The sequence below is a fragment of the Melozone crissalis genome, unplaced genomic scaffold (genome assembly GCF_028551555.1).
Source record: "Melozone crissalis strain CALT ecotype California unplaced genomic scaffold, PUWL_Pcris_2 ptg000027l_1, whole genome shotgun sequence".
In the NCBI taxonomy this organism is placed as follows: Eukaryota; Metazoa; Chordata; class Aves; order Passeriformes; family Passerellidae; genus Melozone; species Melozone crissalis.
Genome location: NW_026535805.1, coordinates 37,935,687 through 37,960,015, shown reverse-complemented (window position 1 = coordinate 37,960,015; position 24,329 = coordinate 37,935,687). Strand labels below are relative to the sequence as shown.

Here is a 24,329-nt window from a genome sequence, read left to right as displayed (position 1 = left end):
GAAAGGAATTTTCATCTCTCTATCTCTGGACTTTTGGAGTTCAAAAAGTTTCGGAGAAGGAGGTGATTTGGTATTGTTCTGAGTCAATTTGCTCTGACTGAGGAAATGACGAGAAGGAAACTACTTCCCTGTCTCGGGAACCATGTGGTGTTCCAAGATAAGGCAAGCACTTACTAATTCGAGTCCAGAAGCAGGAAATGTGATACATCCATTTCCTTTCAGGCAAACAACACAGTTCCGTGGCAGCACAAAAGCTTTGCTTCTAGTGCAAAAATCTCGAAATTCAGAAAACTATTGCTCCTCTGTGGACGTACCATTCTGTATTCGCTATTTGGATGTTATGGATAGGAACAGTACTTTTACTCCACTCACATGGCCACCAAAGTTTTGGGGTAAGGATATTGATTTTTTTTTCCCAGAATATATTCCTAATGTAGATGCAGATATTTGTTGTGGATTGCCTTAAAATATACCTGTATATACTTTCAAGCTCAATCTTGGATGCAAAGAGTAATGAATAGATTTTGTATTTCCTGCAGTGATAAGACTGTTTCCAAATGTTTCTTTGACAAAGTTTTATCATTTTTTTAAATTAATGAAGACAACAGAAGCTGCCAGGGTAAAATTGATTGTTTGTAAAAGTTCATTACTGCAGTCAGTTGAAAAGGTGTCCACCAACTTCAGTCAATAGTCAGACCAGGTAGACATTCTCAACTGCTTAATGGATGTACCTACAGAGCAGACATGATCTGTTTCATCTCTTGATGAAAATGGGATAGCAAAGGCTAAATCTGTTTCAACATTTGGCATAAAGTCTTCTTCCTCCAGAATAAAAAGTTATTTGTAATTTGTTGTGCTGCCTTATGGTGAGATTTTCCTTTTTTCCCTCAATCTGTATTTCGTTTATTATCTATTATGGCTATTTTCTTTCACCCAAATCTGGGAATAGTTCATAAACTGAAATGTACAGTGTGAGGTGAAAATATATTTTATAATGAAATTTATTCAGGATAATTAGATTAATTGATTTGATCTTAAAGGATTCCATGCAATTGCTGTGGAAAATCTTTCCCTCCAAAGATTCCTTGTGTTGCTTGCTACGTTTAATCTTAACATTTATTAGCAATTAGCTTAGAATTAATTACATAGCTGTTTTTCTCTATTGTATTATTGTTATTGAGCAATGATTCCTCCATAAATCTGACCACTACTTAAAACTAAAAAATAATATGCATCAGTGAAATACAACTTCAGTTGCACAGAAGTGCCACTTGAAAAGAGTGGGAAAAAAACATACAAGTGGATGGAAAGAAGTCCCTTTTTTTTCTTGTTATGAGGAACAAGAATCTGTTGAATGCCATCTAGGCTTCCTGCAGTCACACATATATTTTCCTACTGAGAGACCACGAAAGAATCACTTAATTTTTGTGTATTGGGTTAAAGAGTAGAGTACTGATACTCTTAGAGTACTGATATTTATCAGTACTCTAAGAGTATCTAAATAGTAGAGTACTGATATTTGTCTTTGATAAACACTTTGATTAACTGTGGAAAAATTAGAGTTATTACTGTTTCTGAGTCTTTTGTCTGGAGGTTGTTTGCTGGACTCTGAAGAGCAACAATCATTTTTTTACAGTGAAGATGGATGTAATTCTAAAATGGCTGTTTCAGAATAAAACCTTGCTGCATTTGACAACACAGAGCAGGACACACCTTATCAGACTTATTGCTGAAAGGGCCAGCACCTCCTTTCATCCTCTTTGCTCACCTGGCTGGTCTGACACTGTACCCAGCCCTGACCACATCCCATTTGCCTAAGCTCTGACAGCAGATGAACCTCAGAAACTGGAGTTTTTGTGAAGAGCTTTCATGGTTCTTGAAAGGGAAGATGCCTCTCAGATTTTTCTTACTTTTCTGCTAGATTTTAGAGGAGTGAATATCATTTTCTCTTTGTTTCCTGTAGGTACATCATGTATGGTAGACTAGGAAGGGTGACTTTATAGTATATGTTCGAAGATGATGACTGACATAAGCTCACTCTATGGAAACATCAGTTAAAACAATAGAAGTGTGTTTCCTGATGTCCTAGAGATACATGACTTGAGGTAAAAAAAAAAAAAAACCAAACAAACAAACCTACACATAATAGATATAGATAAAATTTAGTTCTTTATTAAATCAGAATGCAGTGCTTTGAACTGATTTTTTACGACATGGCTTAAAGACTGTTTTCTAAGCCACCCAGCATGTAGTACTGTGAATGTTACTACATCACCATGGTACATTTCTTCTCCCTGCATGTGTGACTTCTCAGCATCTTCCATGGACTCAGCCAAAGTGTAAACTTCAGCATAGGCACAAAAGTTTGCTGACAGGGACTGTTTGTGAGAAAAAAATCAGTGCTGTAAAAAGAGTCAAAGCAACCGTTCATAATGATATTTAATCTCATGATTTTATAAACCACCTATTGTCTAACAACTGGTTCCCTATGCTGGAAAATATACAGGCATCCTGTTTTCTATAGCTGTCCAGTTTCCAGTGATAACTTCACACAATAGCTTCTTAAAAGTGACTCTAAGAATTTTAAAACAATGAACAAACTAAGCTGTCCTCTTCTTGCTTATGTGTGAGCACATATGAATCATTTTACAGTTGCTCCAGGCCAGTGCAAGCATGCCTTAAGCAAGCTGTGTACAGAAAAACGAGATATAAACACCTCAGTATAAATCATTCTGTGTGAGTTGTCTAAGTAGTCTAAACTGTTTTTCTCATGCAAAGATCTTAAAAAATGATAATATTTTAAAAAATCAGTACAAGCTGATTTTGCAAGCTCTGTTTACAATCAGTGACAGACTGGAGAGTTAATAACTGTAATGCTTAGCTAGACCTTGCAGGAATTCTTCTTTGTATTCAGATGCCACCATCATCAATCTGCAGTAGTTTTGGAATGCTAAATTATGCAGTGGAGGAAAACAAAGGAAGCAAAAAACATGTTTTGCTGGCCTAAAATCACTTCTGCTAGGAAAATAAAAATATTAAACTGTTCTTCTGTTTTAAATTAATGAGTTTATGATAGAATTCCTGGCCCTGTCAGCAAATGCCCTCTGTGTAATGTGTCATAAGCAAAATATTTAGATCCTGACTCTCACTTGGCTAGAGCTTTTTCCTACTACAGATGTTTTGCAAAGTCTTTGTAGATATCCATGTCTGTTTCAGATAAGTTGTCTGAGCTCCTGCCAGGATGCAGGAGCTCGTTTCTATCAGGTGCCAGCTTCTGTGAAGCTTTGTAGCTGCTGCCCACCTCCTTTGCAGTGGGAATCCATGGTATGGTACTTTGGAAGAGGTAAGAGGAGCACTTAAAGGCAGTCCCTGCTGAACTTCAGCACTGCTGATATCACATTGTAACTGTAGACAGAGAGTCTGTATTATATTTTTAATTACTAGTTTCAAAAGGAGGCTTAATAATAGCTGAGTGAGAAATTCAAGGTTTGATACCCATTCATCAACAAATAATCTCACTTTTTACTGTTTTAATATAGACTTTATTGAGTTCATTTTGATTTATAAGATAACAGTGGGAGCAAAGATGTTTCCACTTAAACCAGGAGTGCATTTCTTGTAATTCCTAAAAGCATTTTCAGTTGCACACAAGTAAATACAATAAATGTCTTCAAGGCAATCCTATTTCTTCAGCATAGATAGCAATATAATTTCATATCAGGAAATTTAATTTAAATAGTACATTTGATCAATGTGACAGTAGCAGAGAGAAAAAGTGCGAGCAGATTTTAATCAACATTAACTTAGATCCCTAGACTACCCTTCAGTCTAGTTTTACTCAAGTGGCTATTCAAAAATGCAACTTTAACATTTAATAACTTAAAAACATTAGGGACAATTTTTCTTTTCTTGAATCAGAACCCAGAGTGTTATTTGTTTAGTGTGTGGAAATAATGCCATATATCAGAGGACTTCCAGCATTTTGAGATTGCAAACTGCTTGGCACACACTATAGGCATTATTGCTTGGCCTCATAAGCTACAAATGCACCCATGTTTTAAAATATATCAAGCTTCGCCTTGTCCCTCCCTCAACCCACTGGTCTTCTCCTCATTAAAATGTGTCTGCTTGTTTGAAAGAAGTCAGACCATGTGCTCTGCTGAAGAAAATGGCATTAGGGATGAGCATTTCTAATGTCTCATGCTGTGTTTATCATGTTACTGGTGTAGCAATAATGGTGGTTAAGGCTGTGCATCACTCCCTTTGTGCACTGGAGTAATACTTGGCAAGGGCAGCACTGGCAGAATCAGTATCACAGCTACTGGGCACTGCAAAGTCCAGCCTAGACAGCCATGGGACATGATTCCTCTTCTGGGATCCTTCATAAGTGGCATTCATGGCAGTGTTGAAGCATAAGCAAGAGATCCAGCTCTGTTCCTGCAGGTAGGAAAAGCAGCATTTGTGGTGGCTGTGTGGTGCAGCAGGTTAAACCTCTCGGCTTACACTTGGATGTCTGTGTCAGCAGATCCACTGGCTGGTCTGTCCTCATTCCCTGTGCTCCTGTTCCCATACTGTGCACACTTTCCACTCAGACTTTAGCAGCACCAAAAAGGCTCTGGGCCCTGCCCCGGCTGTCCTGCTGGAGATGTGCACACACAAAGACTGCAGGCTGGAGCCAGCTGTGGAGCACCTGACAGCAGATGTGGCAGTGGGATCTTCTTACAGGCCACTACTGTTCCTATTTTGATGACAGAAAAAGACCAGTGTCTTTGAACCAGAGTGACCCAGAGGGCTTTTATCCTGGCATTGCATTTTATCCTGGCAGAGGACTTCAATAAGCTGACAATGCAACTCCCTTCCTGGCAGAAAGGAGGAAGTAAAGTTGTGACATAGAAACACTTGCAGATGATTTACACCACTGAAGATTTGTTCTTTGTAGAGAAAACTTTCAGGGTTGAACTGGAAAAAAGAGGGAGGAAAACATAACAAAATTAGAGCTTTGGATTCAGGTGCTCTATCAACCTCAAGGTTGTATTTCCTGAATTTTTATTATTCTTCAATTCTCTTTTCTCCCTTTTTAAAAACACCCTAGTGTGTGCATTCATTCTTCCTGATATTTTAATTCATGGCAATGAGCCAAAATAGAGCAAGATGATTGCAGACACTGCATCGCCTGAAGTTTTTCCTTACATTTTGTCTCTTTTGTTTTGTCAATTCTCTTTGATTTGGAAAAAACCCCAGTAATTTTAAAAGTGCAATATTTGGCACTATATCACACATCATAAGGAATTCAGAGCACAGGGAATAATTTTTTTTCCCAGGAGATATAATCTCTTTCTGCAGAGTCTTTGGGTTAGATCACTGATGCCTACAAAAGTTTGGAAATGGGATGTGAAAAAATGAGCTTCTTCCATTTGAAATTATCATGCTGGAGTCAGACGACTTCAGATTTTACAGGCTCCTGTGTTGGAAAGAGCCCCAATAGGAGAACAGAGACAGGGAGAGGCAAAATACTTTCTTTCAACCTCATCATACTGCCCTGTTGTAGTGTTTTAGGGAATAATTCCTTACAGTGCCTATCCAAAATAATAGGTTTCTCTAAAATAATAGGTACTCTTAGAAAGCAGAGACCTAAAGCAAGGATAGAGCCTTACAACTGGGGACAATAAATGAAAATTGAATTCCAGTTATAATTGATACTGCCAATTTTTAATTTCTTTAACCTTATTGGGTCTTAGCATTTAGTTAAAATGTTATACAAAAACCAGTTATGATTACCCAATAAGAATAAAAATGAAAAGCAAGTCAAATTCATTAATATATGGTGAATGGGAGGGAAAGGAGCAGAATGATCTAAGGAAATGTTATCAGAGGAAGGAATGAACCATATTGATCTGGTGAAGTCAGACATATCTGAAGGAATATATCTGAGTTCTTTGGTCAGGAGCCTGTATTAAAACCTTTCCTGTGTCACAGCCAGCCATATATATATGTAAAATGCAGTCTGCACACTGAGTCTGTAGCTCCCCATCTGGCATACACTGACAATATTTACAACAACCATTTCCCTGCTCAGATTTCCCAGAGGGCTTTATCAAGCACCGCTTTACCAAGTCTGCTTAACACTTGAATCCCAGAGTTTGAATTCTGTCTCATCAGAGCTACTGATCCACAGCTCAGGACTTACTTGCAGCTTGGGATTTTAGCTCATGGTCTATGATATTAAGGGGCTCAAATCATTGAGCAGACATTGAGCAGTGTCCATAATGATGGAGTTGATATGAGAGTTAATTGTGTGCAAACAAACCTTTCTTCTGACCCCTCACCTATTTTTTTACAATCAAATAAATAGCTCATACTTGCAGATTTGCTATTACAAATTTTCTGGAGTTGGAGTCATAGTTCTTTATTGCTTGCCTAACCTTTCATCTTCTGACTAAGGGTTTTTTACTTTACTCGTTCAAGATGGAGCCTTTAAAAAAGGCAAAAATTTTATGACTCAAACTACCTTTCCATACTCTTATGTCTTCTAATAACAAATAGCAGTTTATCTTGCATTCTTATTTCAAAGCCAAGTATATTTACTGATGGTAGAATAAGACCTTGTTTTGAAGAGTGTATAATCCAAATGCCTTCCTCCTTGTTTTATTCTAGTATCAGTCAGTGTCATGTGAATTTGGGCAACCCCATGGAGAAGTAGTCTAACATAAAACAGTAAATAATAAGGAGGGATTTCCTAGTTTAGTCAGAAAACTGTGAGAATTCACTACATGAAATGGAAGGAAAACTGGCTGAAAAATACAGTCTTGTTTCTTAGCTCAGGAGATGTTGGTCAGATGGACTAATTAGAGCACAATTTCCTTAAAGTATGTGAAAAATGTGTGAATGTTGTGCATACTACAAGGTGTAGTGCAGACAGAAGTAGGGAATGCCTATACACCTTTGTGTCAGTCTTGTGTGGACAGACCATGTCCTTGTGACTGATTTCCAATTCTGTCAAATAAGACACCTGCAAGCATACCTGGCTTAGTGGATGTGTAGCTGTGTTGAGTAAAGGCAATGGTGACATAAAGCCTTCTCACACTCCTCCTATCAGAAATTTTTATCAACTTTATAATGTATTCAGACACCTGAGCCAGGATTCTTAACATGGATTAAAATACTTTTATTCTTCCCAAATTCACTGAGAAATTGAATTGTCTTATTTTCCTACAGGCAACTTGAACTTAGAACAAGCTGGACTCCCCTAAATATGTTTTTGGAAATAGGCAGGGTTTTGGTTGGGTTTCTGGTAGAGAAGATAGATGGTATCAGGTAGAACGGATAGAAAGTTTCAGGTCCCTATTTGAAAATCAGAGACAATTTCCCTGTGCTTCTTCATAAGAATGTTCTCAGGAGAAAAATGATGAGGTAAAATATGACACAGGATCAGATAGAAAAACATCTCTGACTTTGCAAAGGTTTCCTGTAAACACTCTGATTATTTCAAGTAGATTTAGCTGCGAAGCAGATGTACAACACAGATATAAAATATGATGCATTTAAACAATACTATGAAAGACAGTGAGATCTTTATTTTAATGTTTAATCTTTGAAATGTTTCCCTTCTTATTACCAGCTTTAAATCTAGAGTACCCACATGTTCTCCTTCCTGCTCCTTAGTGAAATGCTACATGATGCCACAACTTTAATAGTGAAGTTGCAGATTGCTTCACCAAATATTTACCTTAAATGAGTAGCCTTGTTCATATAGATGAAGAACTGTGGCAATGTCCCTGCACACTGCATTTGCAGAAATGAGGGCTATGAAAATCCCATACATCTCAGCAGATTTTTTAGGATAGGGGCCAGTTTTGCTTTTGTTACAAATGACACACACTGGGACGTCGGACAGACCCTGAGAACACGGGTCAACACCAGTAAAATTCAGCTTCACCTTTATAAGAACTAAGATAGCCTTTTTCCCCCCTCTCTTGGAAAGGGCTGTAGGATTGTGCATCCTCACAGGCCCAGCAGCATCAGAGTAACTTTTGCTGCATGGCTTCCAGAGCTACAGATATTTCAGTTGCTTTCTTTTCCACTGCAGATGAGATACTGATCTTCATGACAATCCTCTGATAGAGATATAGAAAATATCACATAAGTAAATCACATATCAAGTGATCAAGTAGTCTGAAGCTGATTTAAGTATGCCACATAATTTGAACAGTAAACATGGTTGCCAGAAAACTTCTAGGGCAAGTGAAACCCACACACACACCACCTTTCCTCTGCTTGAATCTGTTAAGATCTCTACAAGGAAGACTTTATTGTCCTATCTATCAGGTCAATTTCACCAGAAGATCTTCCCCTTCCACTTCCCCTGGGCTGACTTGGGATGTGTCACAAGGCAGCAGCAGAGCAGCCTGGGCCAGTGACTCAAAGAGGACACAGCAGTCATATAAATAGTGGTGATTCTGAGAGCAATGGCAACAAGGGTGTGGAAGATAAAAGGCAGCATGTGATGGTGAGGCATTAGCAACGGCAGCAACTGCATTTGAACATCAGCTCTGCAGTGCCAGCGTGACAGAAGTGAATCTTATTCTTTTGTAACACTCAAGGTCCCTAGCTCCTCATCTGAAGTCCTCCAGAAATATTTTCATATAAAAAAAGAAATAAATCCATGATCCATTATGTAATTAAAAATGTAGACATTGCTCATCTTCCCCTTCTCAGCTTCAAGATATCCCATGTTCCTGTTATCCTCAGCTATGTTTGGGAAGAGCTGATCTGTATGCAACTTTTCACTTAGACTTCTCCTGCACATGGCAGTACTGTTTGTTGGAGTGGCCTTGCTTTTTGCTTCAAAAGTCATAAACTGTCTTCTGAAGGGCAAGAATCATCAAACTATCCCAAATTTATTATCATTATGTGCATTTTTCTATCAGGTAAAAGATTTGATGAACACATGAAAGTTTTGGCTTCTATTACTGAAGTGAAGGGGACCATAACAATAGTCAGATATTGAGAAAATCTGACTGAGAGAGGCTTAGACTGAAAAAGTTAATATGTAAATGCATTCCAAGATCTTATATGCAAGCCTGTCAGAGAGATAAAAGTAGATACTAATGAGGAACTTGTTTTTTTCTTTGCCCTTATTCTGGCAAGCCCAAAGAAAAGAATATTATTACTGTAGTTGGATGAAAGCAACAAACTATGTCACAAAGAGAAGAGACCTGTCTTATTCTTGCATTCTGTCTATTTGGAGCATGATGTCTTCCTGGTATACAAATTATTCTTTTAAAGTGAGTCTGTCATCCTCAGGCTGTGTTTTGTGGCATCCCATTACTGCTTTTCTGCTTTACCCACCCCACTATGCAGCCATTGATTTATCAAATGTTTTGCCATCTTTAACAGGAAGGAACAAACCTGAGGTAGTACAAATAAAAGGAAAAGGTTTTTCAGAGTATTATTTAAATAATAATCAAGCACACAGCATGCACACATTTTAGCAATTACACCTACATTATTGACTGATTATATGGTGCTGCTTGTTGTTACATGAGCTGCCAGAAGCATCATTCTTTACCCACCAAATGCAGAAATCTGGTCTGTAGGAAACAAAGTCTATTTCTTCTTTCAAGCACTACAACAGGAAATGTTTTGGAATGTGAAAGTGTCACAAACCAAAGCAACTTAGGGCTCTGTGCTCTCCCCAGGACAAATGCCCTGAGGCTGCATGGTCACCTGCTAGAGCCTGAGAGTGTTCATACTCACAACTGTGGGTGCCATGGTCCTGCCTCAGTTCTTCTTGCAGAACTTATTGAAGGAAAATGCTCTGTATTTATACGCAAATTCCCATTTTACCATTGTAATTCATTTTAAACAGGAGTTAAATGAGTTTGTAATATTTGTTAAAATCTTTATGAGCCTTATGACTGGTTGTGTGTGGTACCACCTCCCTTATACAGAAGATTAATCTGAAGCATGAAGGTGGAATGAAATTTCCAAAATCAAAAAAACAGAAGCACAAGGCAAAATTTGGGCTCAAGACTGAATCTTTTTCTTACTAAGATTATTTTCATTTAATAGCCATATTCTTTTGTCGGGAAAAAAAAATGAAAATTTTGAACTAGTCAGAAAATACTATCAACATTTATCAACAATTTAATTTCCCCCTGCTTCACAAGGAGGAAGTTTCACTTATACAAAAAATGTACTTATTCTGATTTTGAAAGGTGTTGTTCTTATTGTACTGAAGTTTGCACCAATCAATCTGAAATTATTTTTCTAACACAGTTTATTCCCTTCTACTTGAAGAGGCAGGAAATACAATAATTTGATTTTCACATATTGAAGAGGAGACAATCATATTTTAAGATTTATCTGTTAAATAACCACAACCAAAATTCCATCAACGATACAAATATATAGAGCATTGTTATGAAATAACATCTGGGAAATTTTCAGCAAAATAAATGGGGGAGAGAAAAAAAATAGTTGGTTTAGTATAATATATAAACTTATTTGGGCTCTGACAAATGCTTGCTGAAGGAAAGATCCATGGCATTTTCTGTTTCTCACCAGAGGACTCTGCCTTGCTTCTCCAGCACCTTATTTGCAGAAGAAAATTAATTCCCTATATCAGACATTTGCTTTCACAATCCAGCATCCTAACACACACTTATGACATGTTTCACCATTTGAGTGACATCTGTTAATTTTAAACTTTTTGCTTTTAAAAATTATGTTATATCAATACCACCTCTCTGTTATCTAGGGCAATGGAAGATCAATCAACCCAGCAATCACGTGGCTTCTGTGGGAAGTGCATAAGTTATGCAGGCACAATATAAACACAGAAGGAAGCTATTGATGGCTCTGTTAATTGGAAAGTGTAGGAATCTGAGGGCAAGCAGGACCTGGGCCAGCCTGGTGCAAATGCAGCACCTCAGACACCACTGGCTGATGTGAGACAAGCACAACATCCCACTTCATACTGAGTCTCCAGCCTGGATCAATTGTCCTGGGTCAGGAAGAGTTGACTAATACTCCTGATCAGTGATCCATTCATTTAGAAATTATGTCAGCATTTCTTAGCTTGTGGTTGCACAGATTTTTTATGACTGCTACCTAATTGGATCTCCTAGCCCACACTGATATAGATGTTCATAGAAATATTTGGTGCACTCTCCCAAACAGACTGATGTTCACCCAGAAAGTACTGGGACAAAGAAAGATCAGGTTTTGAACCTCAGGTCAGTAACTGAAGAGTACAGTACTATCACATATAAACACACTTCTGTGTTCTCAAAATGCTCACTATTACACCTGTTTCCAGAGGAAGACATGCATCAGGAGATTTTTTTTGCATTTCTGGTTGTAGGTCAGGTATTACTGTAGTGAAAAAAAAAATACAGATCACTATTCATGGTCCTTGAATACTTGTTTATTGAATACTTTAGAAAAGTATTCAGCAAAGTTCACAAACAGCTCTTCCTTCCATTCGCTGACTTTGTAGATCTTTTTAAATTTTCACCTGAAGAAGGTCCTTGTTTAGCAATTTCAAAAAATAATGAGATTGTAAATAAAGCAGTAAGCAGTATTTCCAATAATGTCTATTTTTGAACAAATAATACAGAAGTCAGCTGTCTGCAGAACACACTGTGGAAGTATTTCCAAGGCAGTATGTTATGAGTGAGAGAGGACTCTTTTGGAGAAACTTCACAATTTTGAGCCTCATTAGATTTCCTTCAGCTTCTGCCAAGACACCATGCTGCACGTTTCATTAATTTTATATATGTTAATCATAAAATCATAGAATGGTTTGAATTGGTAGAATCATAGAATGGTTTGGATTGGAAGGGAATTTCAAGATCATCTAATTCCAATTTGTCTGCCATAGGAAGGGTTACCTTCCAATACTTTGCTAAATACATTATGTGCATTCAAAATGGAGAGTAAGAGGTGTGGAACTGTAAAGGGGAGATTGCTCCTCTCCTGGGAAACATATGAGCAGGTTGCAGGGGGGGAGGGAGAGAGATTGCACTGCCAAAAGCAAGGAGCAGAAACAAGGTCTTGCCTCTCAGGTGACAGAAAGGGACTCTTGAGCTCAGAGGGACATGAGCAGAGCTTTCAGCACTACTGCAAGCCCTGCCTTGGGAGCCGCTGTGCATAGGATGCACAGGGAAGGCTGAAATGTCACCCTTCTTTTCTAGTGTAGCTAGTGCCTCAAGGCACTCAGAGTGTGCCTTCTCACTCTGAATCTTTTGAAATATTCTTCTCTATATTCTTCTAAGGCTTGGGCTTCCAGTATACTTCCTGGCTTTTGTGGGTTCTTAAAGTAAGAGCGGGCTCCGCCTGAAGCTGTGTCTGGATCAGGCTCTGACTAAAGGATTACTATGGTGGGAATGAGGATGTTTTCTACATATTCCTCACATTCTTCCCAATAACCCCTTCAAATCCTTGTGCTATGTTCTACATCTGTTTTTTTTTTTAAATCTAGGCTAAATATTTCAGTATTTCATCCTTAATTTTAAGAGCTTTAGAAAATTCTGATTAATTTTAAGGTTCATTTATGAGATACTTATTCTCAGGTGTAAACTATTTTAATCAATTAAGTAATAAGTCTAATGTCATACTGTGCTGTGTCAGATTGTGATTTAGTGTTTGATTTATGTTTGATTTTTAGGTTTATGCAGAGGCCATATAGCTTAGCTGTGCTTTTGTGAGGTGGGTAAGAATGTCTGGCCAGAGGATTGCTCACTGCATATGCGGAAATGATCAAACTCTATTACTGCTTTTGTTATGCATTAGGAATCACAAAGAAACCACATAGTAGCAAAGTATGCCTGAAGGAATCTTTGCTTTGTTTTACATAGTTGTGCCAAAGGCATTAAATTAAACATGCTGACATCTCTATCTTAGATGTTTCCTTCTGATTTTTGCAATTACTCTTTATTTGTCATTCCAGTAAAAATCTACTGCCAGTAATATCAAGGGAACATCATTAATTCTGAGTTGGTTTGTGGGATATTGAGATGGCATATTCCACTCCTCTGGCTTTTTATCACAATGAATTATATTAGTAATCAAAGCAAATGTACTCTGGTCCATGAAGATCATTCTGGATATCACTGTGGATGTCAAGAAATATGAATTTAAGAACAGACTTAGCCTTATGCTCCTCCATGATCACAGATATTTGCATCAAGGTACAAAACTGTGCAAGCTTTACATCTTTAAACTTCCGAACACTTTTGCTGTGCCTTGGTTTACTTCACTTTCGAAGCCTCTGCAAAATGCTAATCCTAAGTGTTTATGGTGATGCAATTCAGAACTTTTCTGGTTTTTGAGGTACTAAGAACATCTCTGTAATCTTCCATTGGAATGGTTTTCGATAGCTTTCTTCTGGCTCCCCGTTTTACCGGAATGAAGGTGGTTTCTGTATAGTTTTGATTTCCAGCGTCAGTTTCCAGCAGAGGGCAATCTTGTTCCTGGATAGTTCCTCATTTGGGAAGTTAACCCTCTGATGAACAACCAGCCCCTCTGCATTTCAAATGGGGAGCATTAATCCAAAAGCATGGACTACCTTTTTTTTTTTTTTTTTTTAACTTGTCATTTAATTAATAATTTTTCTCATGATTCTGGAGCCCGTTTGCTTACCTGATCGATGAAAATCTTAGAAACTTCACAGTTATGTCAGTGTGGACCTTGAGCTGTCATTTATTCTTCCTTCTGTTTTCAAGACAGGATTAACAGGATTGACTGATGTTGCTTTTTAAAATCTTTACTGGGGGTGGATGCACTGCATGCCTGGATTATCTATGCTAGTTATTACCTGTTCTCATAGTTAGAAACAGATTTTTAATTTCCTTTGCTTTATTTTAAACTCAGCACTTCTTATTTTATCTGCTGTGGGCATAAAAAAGCCTGTTATTAAGTGAAGTGGGAGAATTACTCTGTTGCTGTAGAAAATAATCTTGCAGTAGCACAGGCTGAATAAAACATCCCTTTAGCAAGTTTGTATCTGAATGCAGAGGTCTGGAATTTCTGGCAGCAACTCTATCTCACTTATTAGTTCTTATGCCTGCGCAGTCTGGTTTTCTTTCAGCTAATTTTCCTCTACAGATTCTGTTTTCTGGACCTCACAACCACCTGAACCAATTTGTGCTGCAGCCTGTCCCTCAGTCATCTTACAAGAGTCATGTGTGAAGTTTTCTGAAGTTTTTCCATGACTAAGATCACAGCTGGCTGATATTACGCAGCAACTGATTCATCCACCCAACTGAATCATGGGCTGCCTACAAATGATTAATGAGAGGCTGTTTTGGTAACACAATTAGTGGCAATTGGGAAGATAGCAATATAAACACTTGTCAGATATAAAGAAATTGCTTTTTTGAGCTCAGCATGACAACAGTAGCACAGGAGCTGGCTACTGATACTAGCCCCAGCTTTAAAATGATTTCTTGGAGCTGGTAGAACCAGCATAAAAGATCAAGTGTCGCTAATCACTTCAAGCCTTCTGTGGTGCAAAGAAGTGGTGGCTCTTTGGGCCCCAGGTGTACTTCATTTCCAAACTCACTGTCTGGGATGCATGAGGATGACTAGCTGTGGACTGTCCAGATTAGAGACATACATTTGCTATTGTTGAGGAATCCATTCAGTGCAGGTAGCTCAGGGTGCAGCTGCAGGCTGTGTTCAGGGGGGCAGGAGGCTGATGTCCTATGTCAGTTCCTCAAAACTTGTTTAAGTTGGTAAGCATTCCTCTCCCTACATGCACACACATTTGCACCAACAACTTCAGGAGCCCGTGACCTTTGCATTAAAAAGGGCCCAGGGACCTGTGGCCCTGCCACAGGATCGAACTCTTGGACTCTTGGAGACAGTAGGAGCCAAGCACCCCAGATTTCCCCACCCTTAGACTATGAGGGCATAAAAGCCTAAAGGTTCCTTTGTTCTGGGTCCCTTCTTGGCTGTTACTTTGTTATTGCATCATGATTAAATGATTTTTAGGATCTAGAGTTCTGAGACTCTGCTGTGGGACACCAGGGGTTGAGCTGGTAAGGACACCTGGCCTGACTGTGTGGGTCAGGGGGTGTAGCTGTGGAAGGGTTTCTGTCCCAGCTCTGGTGGTGTGAGTGTGACTGCCACAGTGGCTCCTGGCTGCTCAGACAGGGAGGTGACCTTAGCACTGGAGCTGTTAGGAAGTTGCTGTGAGTTTGTTCAAGCTCTGATGAACCCTGGCTGCTCCTGTCTGGTTTTGCCCAGAAGAGACTGTGCTATGATCCTCTGCTAATGGACAGCTGAGCCTCGCTTGAAACCTGAAACTCCTCAAAAATAGTGTCTGAACCATTGATACTATCAGGTTAACAGCTTTGTAATATGTGGAATGCAATTCATGCTTTAGTACGCTAGCTGGTGCTCTATACTAAGCTGAGTAATGGATGAGTGAGGGATGAATTCCCCTCCTGGTTTGCATGTGTTTTATACCTGCTTTTGCCACCGAGCTTTCATTTTGGGAAAAGATCATCTCGGTAAAAAAAAGGCTGAGCTGATTTTTTCATGTTTGAAATCAAACCCTCTACTAGGTACCAAGACTTTTCAGCTTTGGGGCAAGGCAAGCTGAAGTTGTTGGTGCAAATGTGTGTGCATGTAGGGAGAGGAATACTTACCAACTTAAACAAGTTTTGAGGAACTGACATAGGACATCGCATAAAGGAGAGAGAGCTAGCAAAAAGAGTCTTTTCCATTTCTCTTTCCCTTGCATTCAGTACTTTCTCCTGTCTTCCTCCACCCTACCCTGGTTCATGCTCTGAGATGCTCTCATTGGGGGCGCTGCTTACATGATTTTGAAAGGTACTACTCTCTCACTATGGCCAGCTGTAAAGTTTTCCAAAGTATATATTTGTGAGCATGGGGGAAGGAAGATCCTGTGCCCACCTTAATTTTACACCTTGGGGAACTTACCGTAAGGGTATAGGAAACATACAGCTCCCAAGGATTTCCTGAGGTCAAGGAACAAAGTCCTATTGCAGCTCATTTCAGCCAGAGCTGAGGGCAAGAGAGAGATTCCGTGGGAAAATGAATCCCCAACACTAATGTCTTTTGAATTCAAAGGGATGGCTGATGTTAAAATGGAACTCACAGAATTAAAAAGTTGTCCTGGTATGTCTGCAAGAATCCTGCAAGCCTACATGATAGAAGTAGGATACTCTATCACAAAAATCAAATCCATTTGATGAAGATTTTGGGTATTTCAGAGACTGAAATAGGTAGGGATTGTGTTGCTATTTTTCGGTGAGGTAAAGCCAAAGGGAAGAAGAAGAGAACACAGTACACTTCCGACAAGACTTACTGATTGGTATGAGCCACCTTTGGTTGACTCTGCTTCAGATGTCCAGGCCAGATGGGAAAAAAATTTTCAGGGCCCAGTACTAGGAAAAACATCTTATCAGCCATTCACATGTTACTAATGTGATGTTTAAATTGTGTTTAAATTTCTGCAGTGTGGATTCTGTCAAGAGATAAGCACTTGCCAGAAGTTATCAATTTGATAGGATAAATGCTATCCCTTAACATATATAGTTCATGGAAAGTTATGAAATTTTTAAAGAAAGCTTCAGTGACTGAGAAAAAGTTTTGCACAGCAGATGCAATAATCCCCTGCACAAACCTGTAGTACACATTCCCATAACACTGCATGCAGAAACTAGAGATAAGGAAACAGAGAGACTTCAGAAGAAATTGCCTGATCTGGATAGATTTTGGGCTGAAAAATGTGCTGACTTGATGTTCAGATCTGGGGGTAACATTAAGAAGCTATGGGTGTTACTGTGGGTTCTGAAATGCCAACCTTTTTGTATGGTCATTTGGAAGTCCCACAGATAGAAAAGTGGCTAAGATATCCAATTGCTTTTTTACCTTAGCCCTTCATTTCTGACTTTGTACCTCAAAGTCTGTCCTGCATTGTTGTTAAAAGCCTTTGTTCTTCACCTCAGCTGGTGTTACAGGTGAGAGTGGAGAATTGACTGGGGTGAGCTATCAAATCTTTTCCGTTGTGGCGCAATCAAAGAAGGCAGGCAGTATGAGCAGCCTGAAAACATCCAGATCAAAAGATATTTAGGGGACTAGGCCCTGGGTAGTTGTTGTTATTATCAGCATCCCTAACTTATCCCCAGATCTTTCTTTTTACTGTTTTCCTTAAAAGCAGAGGACAGAATGACAGGCACAGCTCTCAGGAAACCGTGAGTTATTACAATGGCCCCTTGGGAGACACTTTGTATCAGTGTCATCCTGACTCCCCCGAAGGCTAGCTCTGCTCTGGCACTGCCCAGATTAAGGAAGAGAAAAACAATTTGGTGAAGGCCAGCTGTTCCACTCAAAATCCCAGGTGCAGCAAGTCCCACTCTGCCTTTGATCCTTTTCTCTGTTTGATAATATTTTCTTCAATGTACCTCAGGGCTGTGATTGTTGGACATTCTAAAGAGGAAATCAATGGGCATAGATTTACAATTCTACAATATAAGGTTTTAGAATGGAATTACATTTCTGTGAAATCATCCTCTGCAGGGAGTAAGCAAAAAACGAGTTTTGCCCAATAGTGACCCACAGTTCCAACTGAATTCAGTGAGATTTTGGGAAGAGAAAAAATGAAATGTCTGTAACCAATGGGTCCAGTGATATCTCTGTAATAAGAACCAAGCGTGTTAAATGTCGGTACAAAGGGAAAAGAGAGCATATGGAGTCCTGGCAACTGAAATAGTCAGTGTAAACCCAGCTGTGCTTCATCAGGGAATAATTTGACCCTCGATTTTTCCATTTTATATGGAGATAGAGAAATAAAAGGACTAAACAAGTTAAAGAAAATGACGCCATCATCCAAAGGGATAATTGTCTGTGCTGTACCTCCAGCACAGGGGAACAGCACGTGGGAAGGACTGAAGAGCTGCACTCAATACTTTTGTCAATTCCCTTATCTGCTTTTAACAGTGTGAAATTCTGGTTAGATTGTGCAGGTGGTACAAATCATGACTCAAGAGATACAGGAACAAATCCTCACCATGGTGCAACCCCAGAGCCAGGTACACTTGTGCTGCTTGCTGTGTTTCTGCTTACACTGGTGGCTGCTGAACCCCATGGAGATCCCCTTTGCCAGCTGAGAGCCCAAAGACTTGCAGGGACATCCAGTGGCAGCACAGAGCCCTGTGCCTGGGGAATTCCTTGGCAGCTTCAAATATAACCCAAGTAGCATTTGAGCTGAAGTGCAGAAGAAATGAGCACAAGAAAGGATTATTTCTTGCTCCACTTTCCCATAGCCACGCAGGGACAGCAGTAGTGCGTGGGAAGTGCTGTCTTCAGGACTCCCCCTGGGATTTATTCAACTGGACGTCACCAAGTCCTGGCTCTCCCCACCTTTGGGAGTATGAGTAGGATCTTGCAGTAACATAATGTATTCAATCTATTAAAATGGTATAATAAGCTATTCCTGACCAAAAGGAGCACAGTAAGTCCTGCTGTGTCTCTAAAGATGTTTTATAAAGGGCAGAATCACACTGAGCTTGTGAGAAGAAGGCTGCTGATAAGTGATCTGATCTGAAGCCAAGAGTTGCAGTGCAGGATGCTGCCTGTGGGCTCTTGCAGAAAGCAGACAGGGCAGTCATCCTTTGTCTTTAGTGTGTCCAGTCGAAAGTTTTTGAGTTGTGGAAATGAGAGCTTAAAGAAAATTTGTCTTTTAGGGTCAAGACTGATCTGTCTTGGAATGAAAGGACACCAAAGTGCTCCTGAGAGGGAGCAGTCCCCTGCAACAATATCCAATGCATTATCCTCGCCAGTCTTCATTTGGAAAGGATAATCTTATAAGCCTACCTGAAAGCAGAGGTTACAGGCCAGGAACAGTAGGACTGTGAGCCTTCCAAGTATGAATCACAGCACGAGCAATTTTTCCCTGAAGGGAGAAGAGTAAGAAGATAGATAAGGAAGATAATAATGACTGCTTCCTAAAGTGCAATTAACCAATAAACATGTACATTTCTTGTACTGGAAGCAAAGGTAACGTTTCTTTCCCCTTTCCTGAAGTGTCTTGTCCTAAGCTAAGAGCTGACTTGATAAAATCTGTTCCAGGGTGCCAGTACTGAGGTGCCTCTGTCTGCAAGTCGGTGCTGCCTGGCACCTCTCCTCCCTCTTCACGGTGTGCTGGCTGCTCTCCATAGCCATCACTCAGGCTGCTCACTCTCCTTGCATCCTCAGCGCCTGCTTTGGCCAAGTCCCACAACTCAGATGCACTGTCATTATTATAGGGCTTGGGAATGACTGTTTGTACAGCACCATAAATTCAGGGGAAACTCTTTAGTGGCTGCTAGAAAATTCTAGGCTCAGAATGAGAGGCCAGCTCACATTTTCTGGCCTCTAATGTGTGCATCCCAGTCCTGGAGTTAATACCTTCTGTCTGGCACAGTGTTATTGGGCCTGCTGTTCAGTAGGCTCTAGGAGTTACTCACCTTCCTCTATCTAATGAACACATTTTGCTTTCTCACAAAAATGCTTCACAAATATGAGAGAACAGTACAGACAGAACAAACATGTTTCAAGGTGTCCCATGGATATTTTTTTGCTTATCCCCTCTTTGCTCGACCAGTTGTCAACATAGTGTTCCTTCTTGTTTTAGATCCAAACCCTTCTTGAATTTTGAGAGGATCTATAAAGGTTTTGCATTTATTTCAGGCCTTATCCAGGATTACAAGTATATCTCTGGACTTTTTACAACAGCAATAATACTGGTGCTCAGTTGCAAACCAAGCGAAGTTTCCTGAAGTAACTGTCCTCTTCTTAGAAATATACAAAGAAAAATCACATCTCTCTATCCTGTGAGACTGTGTGCAAAACAATCCTAGCCATCAGTTTTGTTTTTCTGTTTGCTTTTTTTTCAGATCTTGTAGGCCTTGAAAACATTTCTAAAAGAGCTAGAAATTTACTTTTCTTGATGGCAGATTAATCCATCTTTAAATTGGTCATTGGGGATAGGAAATATTAAAGAGACTTAGTATTACAAATGGCTATCTCTGGCCAAAATTATTTAGGATGTAGTCATTTACATTAATTACTGTGAGAATTTAAACTATCTGTTGCTCAGCAGTAAAAGGCTTGGAAGTGTTCTCATGTTGTAATAAATACAGAGCTTACTCCACTAAGAGCATGGCAGAGAGTACATCGCTGTCTTAATAGGTGAGTTTGCAAACACGTACACACAGAACATAAAGGTCTATAACAGAAGGACCAGTCTGCATAAATCCACACCTTCTATTGCCCAGAGAAGGAAATACTTGGCAGTTTTATAACACTTGGAGCTGGTGAGTGGCTGATTCTGAGAAAGGCTGAAGACTTTCCTTGCCTTGGTACAGAAACTGATATTAAATATACGTTATTTTCTGGACGCTGTTGAATTATGCAAATTAAACAAACAACCAAAAAAAGAAAAAAAACCCCTAACTCCATAAACCACCAAAATATTGTGTAGTAAGAGCACCCTCAACTGCTGCGTTTGTGTTGTGAAGTTCATGTGTTACTAAGACCTAAGGGCCATTTCATCTTTTAAGGAGGTTGGCGTTTTAAATTAATTTTCTTGCAGGAATATGGTTCAGAGTTACTTCATTAACTTTGAGATTAATTTTTGCTGTATTTCAGAGCAGATAACAATAGCCTTCACAGTGTCCATGGTGATTGGACTGGTGATTGGAGGGATCATCTGGGCATTTTTCACCTGCCTGTCCCGTCGCAGAGCCAGTGCCCACATCTCCCAGGGGAGCCCCTCATCCTTCAGCCGTCGGTCCAGACCCTCCTCCCACGGCCACAATGCCGGCAGGACTGGATTTTACCGCAACAGCAGCTGTGAACGTCGGAGCAACCTCAGCCTGGCCAGCCTGACCTTCCAGCGGCAAGCCTCCTTGGAGCAGGCCAACTCCTTCCCCAGGAAGTCCAGCTTCCGTGCATCCACCTTCCACCCTTTCCTGCAGTGTCCTCCCCTGCCCGTGGAGACGAACAGTCAGCTGATTACCCTCACTCCCACAAACACCACCACAACCCTCGTGGCAAGCACCACCAACAGCTTGAGTCGACCTGAATTCCACTGGTCTAACAACAACCTCCGCATCTGCCACTCCACACAAACCCCACCTCCCGCCTATGAAACCATCATAAAAGCTTTCCCAGAATCCTGAGCTTTGTCCTCGCTGCAAACACACATGTGCATCTTAGGAGGAACCTCAATTATCTCAACAATTTTCTGTGCATGATGAAGATCTCCGAGAAGTCTCTGTCTGCAGCTGCAGAGGGGACATACTTTGCCAAGAGGCCTTGAGAAGTGATTTCATGGAGCCCAACATCCCACTGTCTGAGAGATCACATGTCTGTGCACTGCTGGCTTTTATTTACTGCTCTGCTGTATGCTTGCATATTTATAGTGTTGTATCTTTAATTGCAGCCATTGTCTCTTTATTTTAGAGGGAAAAATGCTGCCGCATAAAAACGAAATAATTTCTTGAAGAAACGTGATACTAGAGATTACTGATATACACAGCCCATCAATGCAAATGTCACTGTTCTTTTTTTGTTTTAAGAAGTTTTGATTTCACATGTTTTTGTTACATTTTCAGAGAGTACCTCCTGTTACACACTTTCTTGCCATAACCCCGGAAGAGCTTCAGTTTGAGGAACCTTAGATGCAGACCTCATAGAGGATGCAGGCCTGGCTGCTGTAGACATCCTGTTCTGTTGATTGCAAACATCTGCTCTGAAAAGACTCCATATTGGGGATGCTTGTTTCAAATTCCCCACAGTGTGGGAAAAAAAGATTGTGAAGTATATATAGCTTAATGAACAAAGTTTTGAACAACATACTAAATGCATGATAACAATTATAAAGGCTTTTCTGTCAGCAACCAGCAGAACAGGTAGTCATGTTTTAATACCCGCTGAGGCTGTATGGGCAGAGCTCCTCATATTTCATTTTTCTAGCTCTGGCTATCCAGATAAGCAGTATGAATGACAACTATTTTTTAATTAAGTTTCATGATTTCCTATGGGATTAGTCATTTCCTTATTTCAAATGTTTTTTCTCAAATTGTACCAACGTTTAATTCTTTCTTTTATTCACTGAAATCTTGTCTTTCACTAAAACAAGATTTTAGACATCTGTGGCTGAATACAGGGATTGTATAATGAATTGGGATATGAAGATAAAGATGAAGTATTTAGTTGAGGCTTACATGAATTCTTGACTTTTATATGTCTGTCATGTCAAGCTAACCTCTGGCTTAGTGGAGACTAATTGCAGTGATATGACAAATGTTCAGGATTTGGAAATAACAGACAAATGGGACCCAAATTAAGTCTTATTGTATCAGTTTCCTGTTAAATTTTTCAAGTTCAAATTAAGGGTAAAGAATTTCCACAAGTAGAGGAGCTGTCCACACTCCACATTGCAAATATGCTTGCTGTTTCTGAAAGGCTTGGGCAATACCAGCCTCAGGACTCCTGATTCTGAGGGGGCTTCTGCAGGGAGAACAAGTTCTTGTCTCTCTTCTGGGAGAGACAAAGATTCAGCAGCTTTTGAGAATGGGCAAAATGCTTAACATCTCCCAGATTTTCCAGGCTTTTGGAGACTGGCAGCATGCATCCCTTTGCTGAGGTCAACATCCCTTGGGATACTCTAGCAGTGATCTCTGATCCACAGTATTCCAGCCCAAGATCCACTCATTCACAAATAATGCTAAAAACATTGAGCTTACAAGCAGTATTTACTGTAAACAACAAGTATTCCTTATTGTAAAGACAAATTATTTTGCATACTATTTACTGTCTGGATTTCATTGTTTTATTTTTAGTGTGCAGCACACATCTGGAGATATGTATGTCATTGCTAGAAGAACAACCATTTACAGAGTTTACAGAATGTTTCACTGTGGACACTATGGTTCTAGCACACCCAGAACTTGCTGATAAGATTGTAACACTGCATTTGGCTGATCACAGGTTACAGACTCAAAATAGCAGTCCTCTGAAGAAAGAAAGAAAGAAAGTTATGCTTTTTCATTCATTAATAATTTTTTTACATCTTGAGTTTTTCTGTCTGTGAATTTCTTTGCATGCAAAAAAATGTTTAAAGTATCCTTCCTATAGAATAGGTGATGCAGCCTATTCTAACCTGCCTACAAAAAGTAGAATTCAAGAATGCTCCCTTTGTTTAGTGGGTTTTATGGACGGTGGAAGGGACAACTTACCCTACCAGCTCTGTACCCAGCGTGCGCCCAGCTGGCCAAAACTGCTTGTTCCTTGAGAGTGAAATCATTTCAGATGAGTAAATTTTTACTTCTGGATTGTAAGTGCACGTTATATTACAGTAGAACTTTCCACAGCACAATTATTACACAATTATTGTATTATACTGTGTTTAGTAAACATTGTAAAGAGGGAAGCTTAAATGCACTGTACTTTTTTTTCCTCCTGAAATCTGCACTGGATATTGAAACATTTCTTATGTGCCCTGAATTAGGGAGACTAAAAAACCATGTTTGGTGCATAGCCAATATGACTGTCAGAAGCCTAAAACTTGTTTTCACATCTGAAAAAAATGTTTTGCAAGCATTCAGGAAGCTTCAGAATGTGGAATAAAGTTAGATCCTATAATCTCAAGCTCATGTTTTTTCTTAATGATGAATATGGTGATTTGCATAAAAGATCCTTTAAAAGGAAGAGTATTATCTTTAATTATGCAAGCTGATACAGTTAGAAATGTGAATGAGGACTCTCTCCTTCCTTTGCTTCTGTGGGGAAACACCCCAAAACTGAAGATGTTATTTGAAGTCAGGGTCAGAATTCGCCCTATGAGAATAGCTTCAAAGGATTACAAGTGAGAAGGTCTCTCACAAATAACAGTGCTTACAGGTTTTAAATCCACTGCTTTTTAAGTACTTCAGCTTCAATTCACATTGTGTTTGAGCAAATGCTTGCTTTAAGCAAAAGGGCAATCACTAAAAGGTTCATGCTTAAATGGACTCATGCTCATTTTATTGCATTAGGACCAAAGCACACACATTTTATTGCACAGGACCAACCTCCAAATTAGCACTTGGATTCAGGAATCATTGTGTGTTTGATAAGCAAAAAATATTATATTTGCTTGATGAAATAATCTTTTATTCCAATTTAAAATACTAGAAAGAGGAGCTGAATTAAAACAGCGTGTTACGGCAGATTTCAAGATTTCAGAGCATTCACAAGCATGAATTGAACTTGACAATTATTTTGCGTGTAATACAAATAAAATGGTGCTACCAGAATCACATAGGGAC

General features: G+C 39.5%; 1 protein-coding gene across 1 annotated transcript; it reads left to right on the top strand.

The window, feature by feature from the left end:
• Positions 1–142: 142 nt before the first annotated feature.
• MYCT1 (MYC target 1) lies at positions 143–24,063 on the top strand. The gene is made up of 2 exons (XM_054279949.1): positions 143–392; positions 20,665–24,063. Exons 1-2 carry the CDS (start codon positions 143–145, stop codon positions 21,195–21,197), a joined length of 783 nt encoding a protein of 260 aa, XP_054135924.1. The 3' UTR covers positions 21,198–24,063.
• Positions 24,064–24,329: the final 266 nt, after the last annotated feature.

What these genes read in the sequence shown, in the direction of transcription:
- MYCT1 (XM_054279949.1), top strand. Translation starts at nt 143, where the DNA reads ATGTGGTGTTCCAAGATAAGGCAAGCACTTACTAATTCGAGTCCAGAA. An exon ending in ATGGCCACCAAAGTTTTGGG is followed by an intron (nt 393 to 20,664) that starts GTAAGGATATTG and finishes GCTGTATTTCAG; the next exon opens with AGCAGATAACAATAGCCTTC.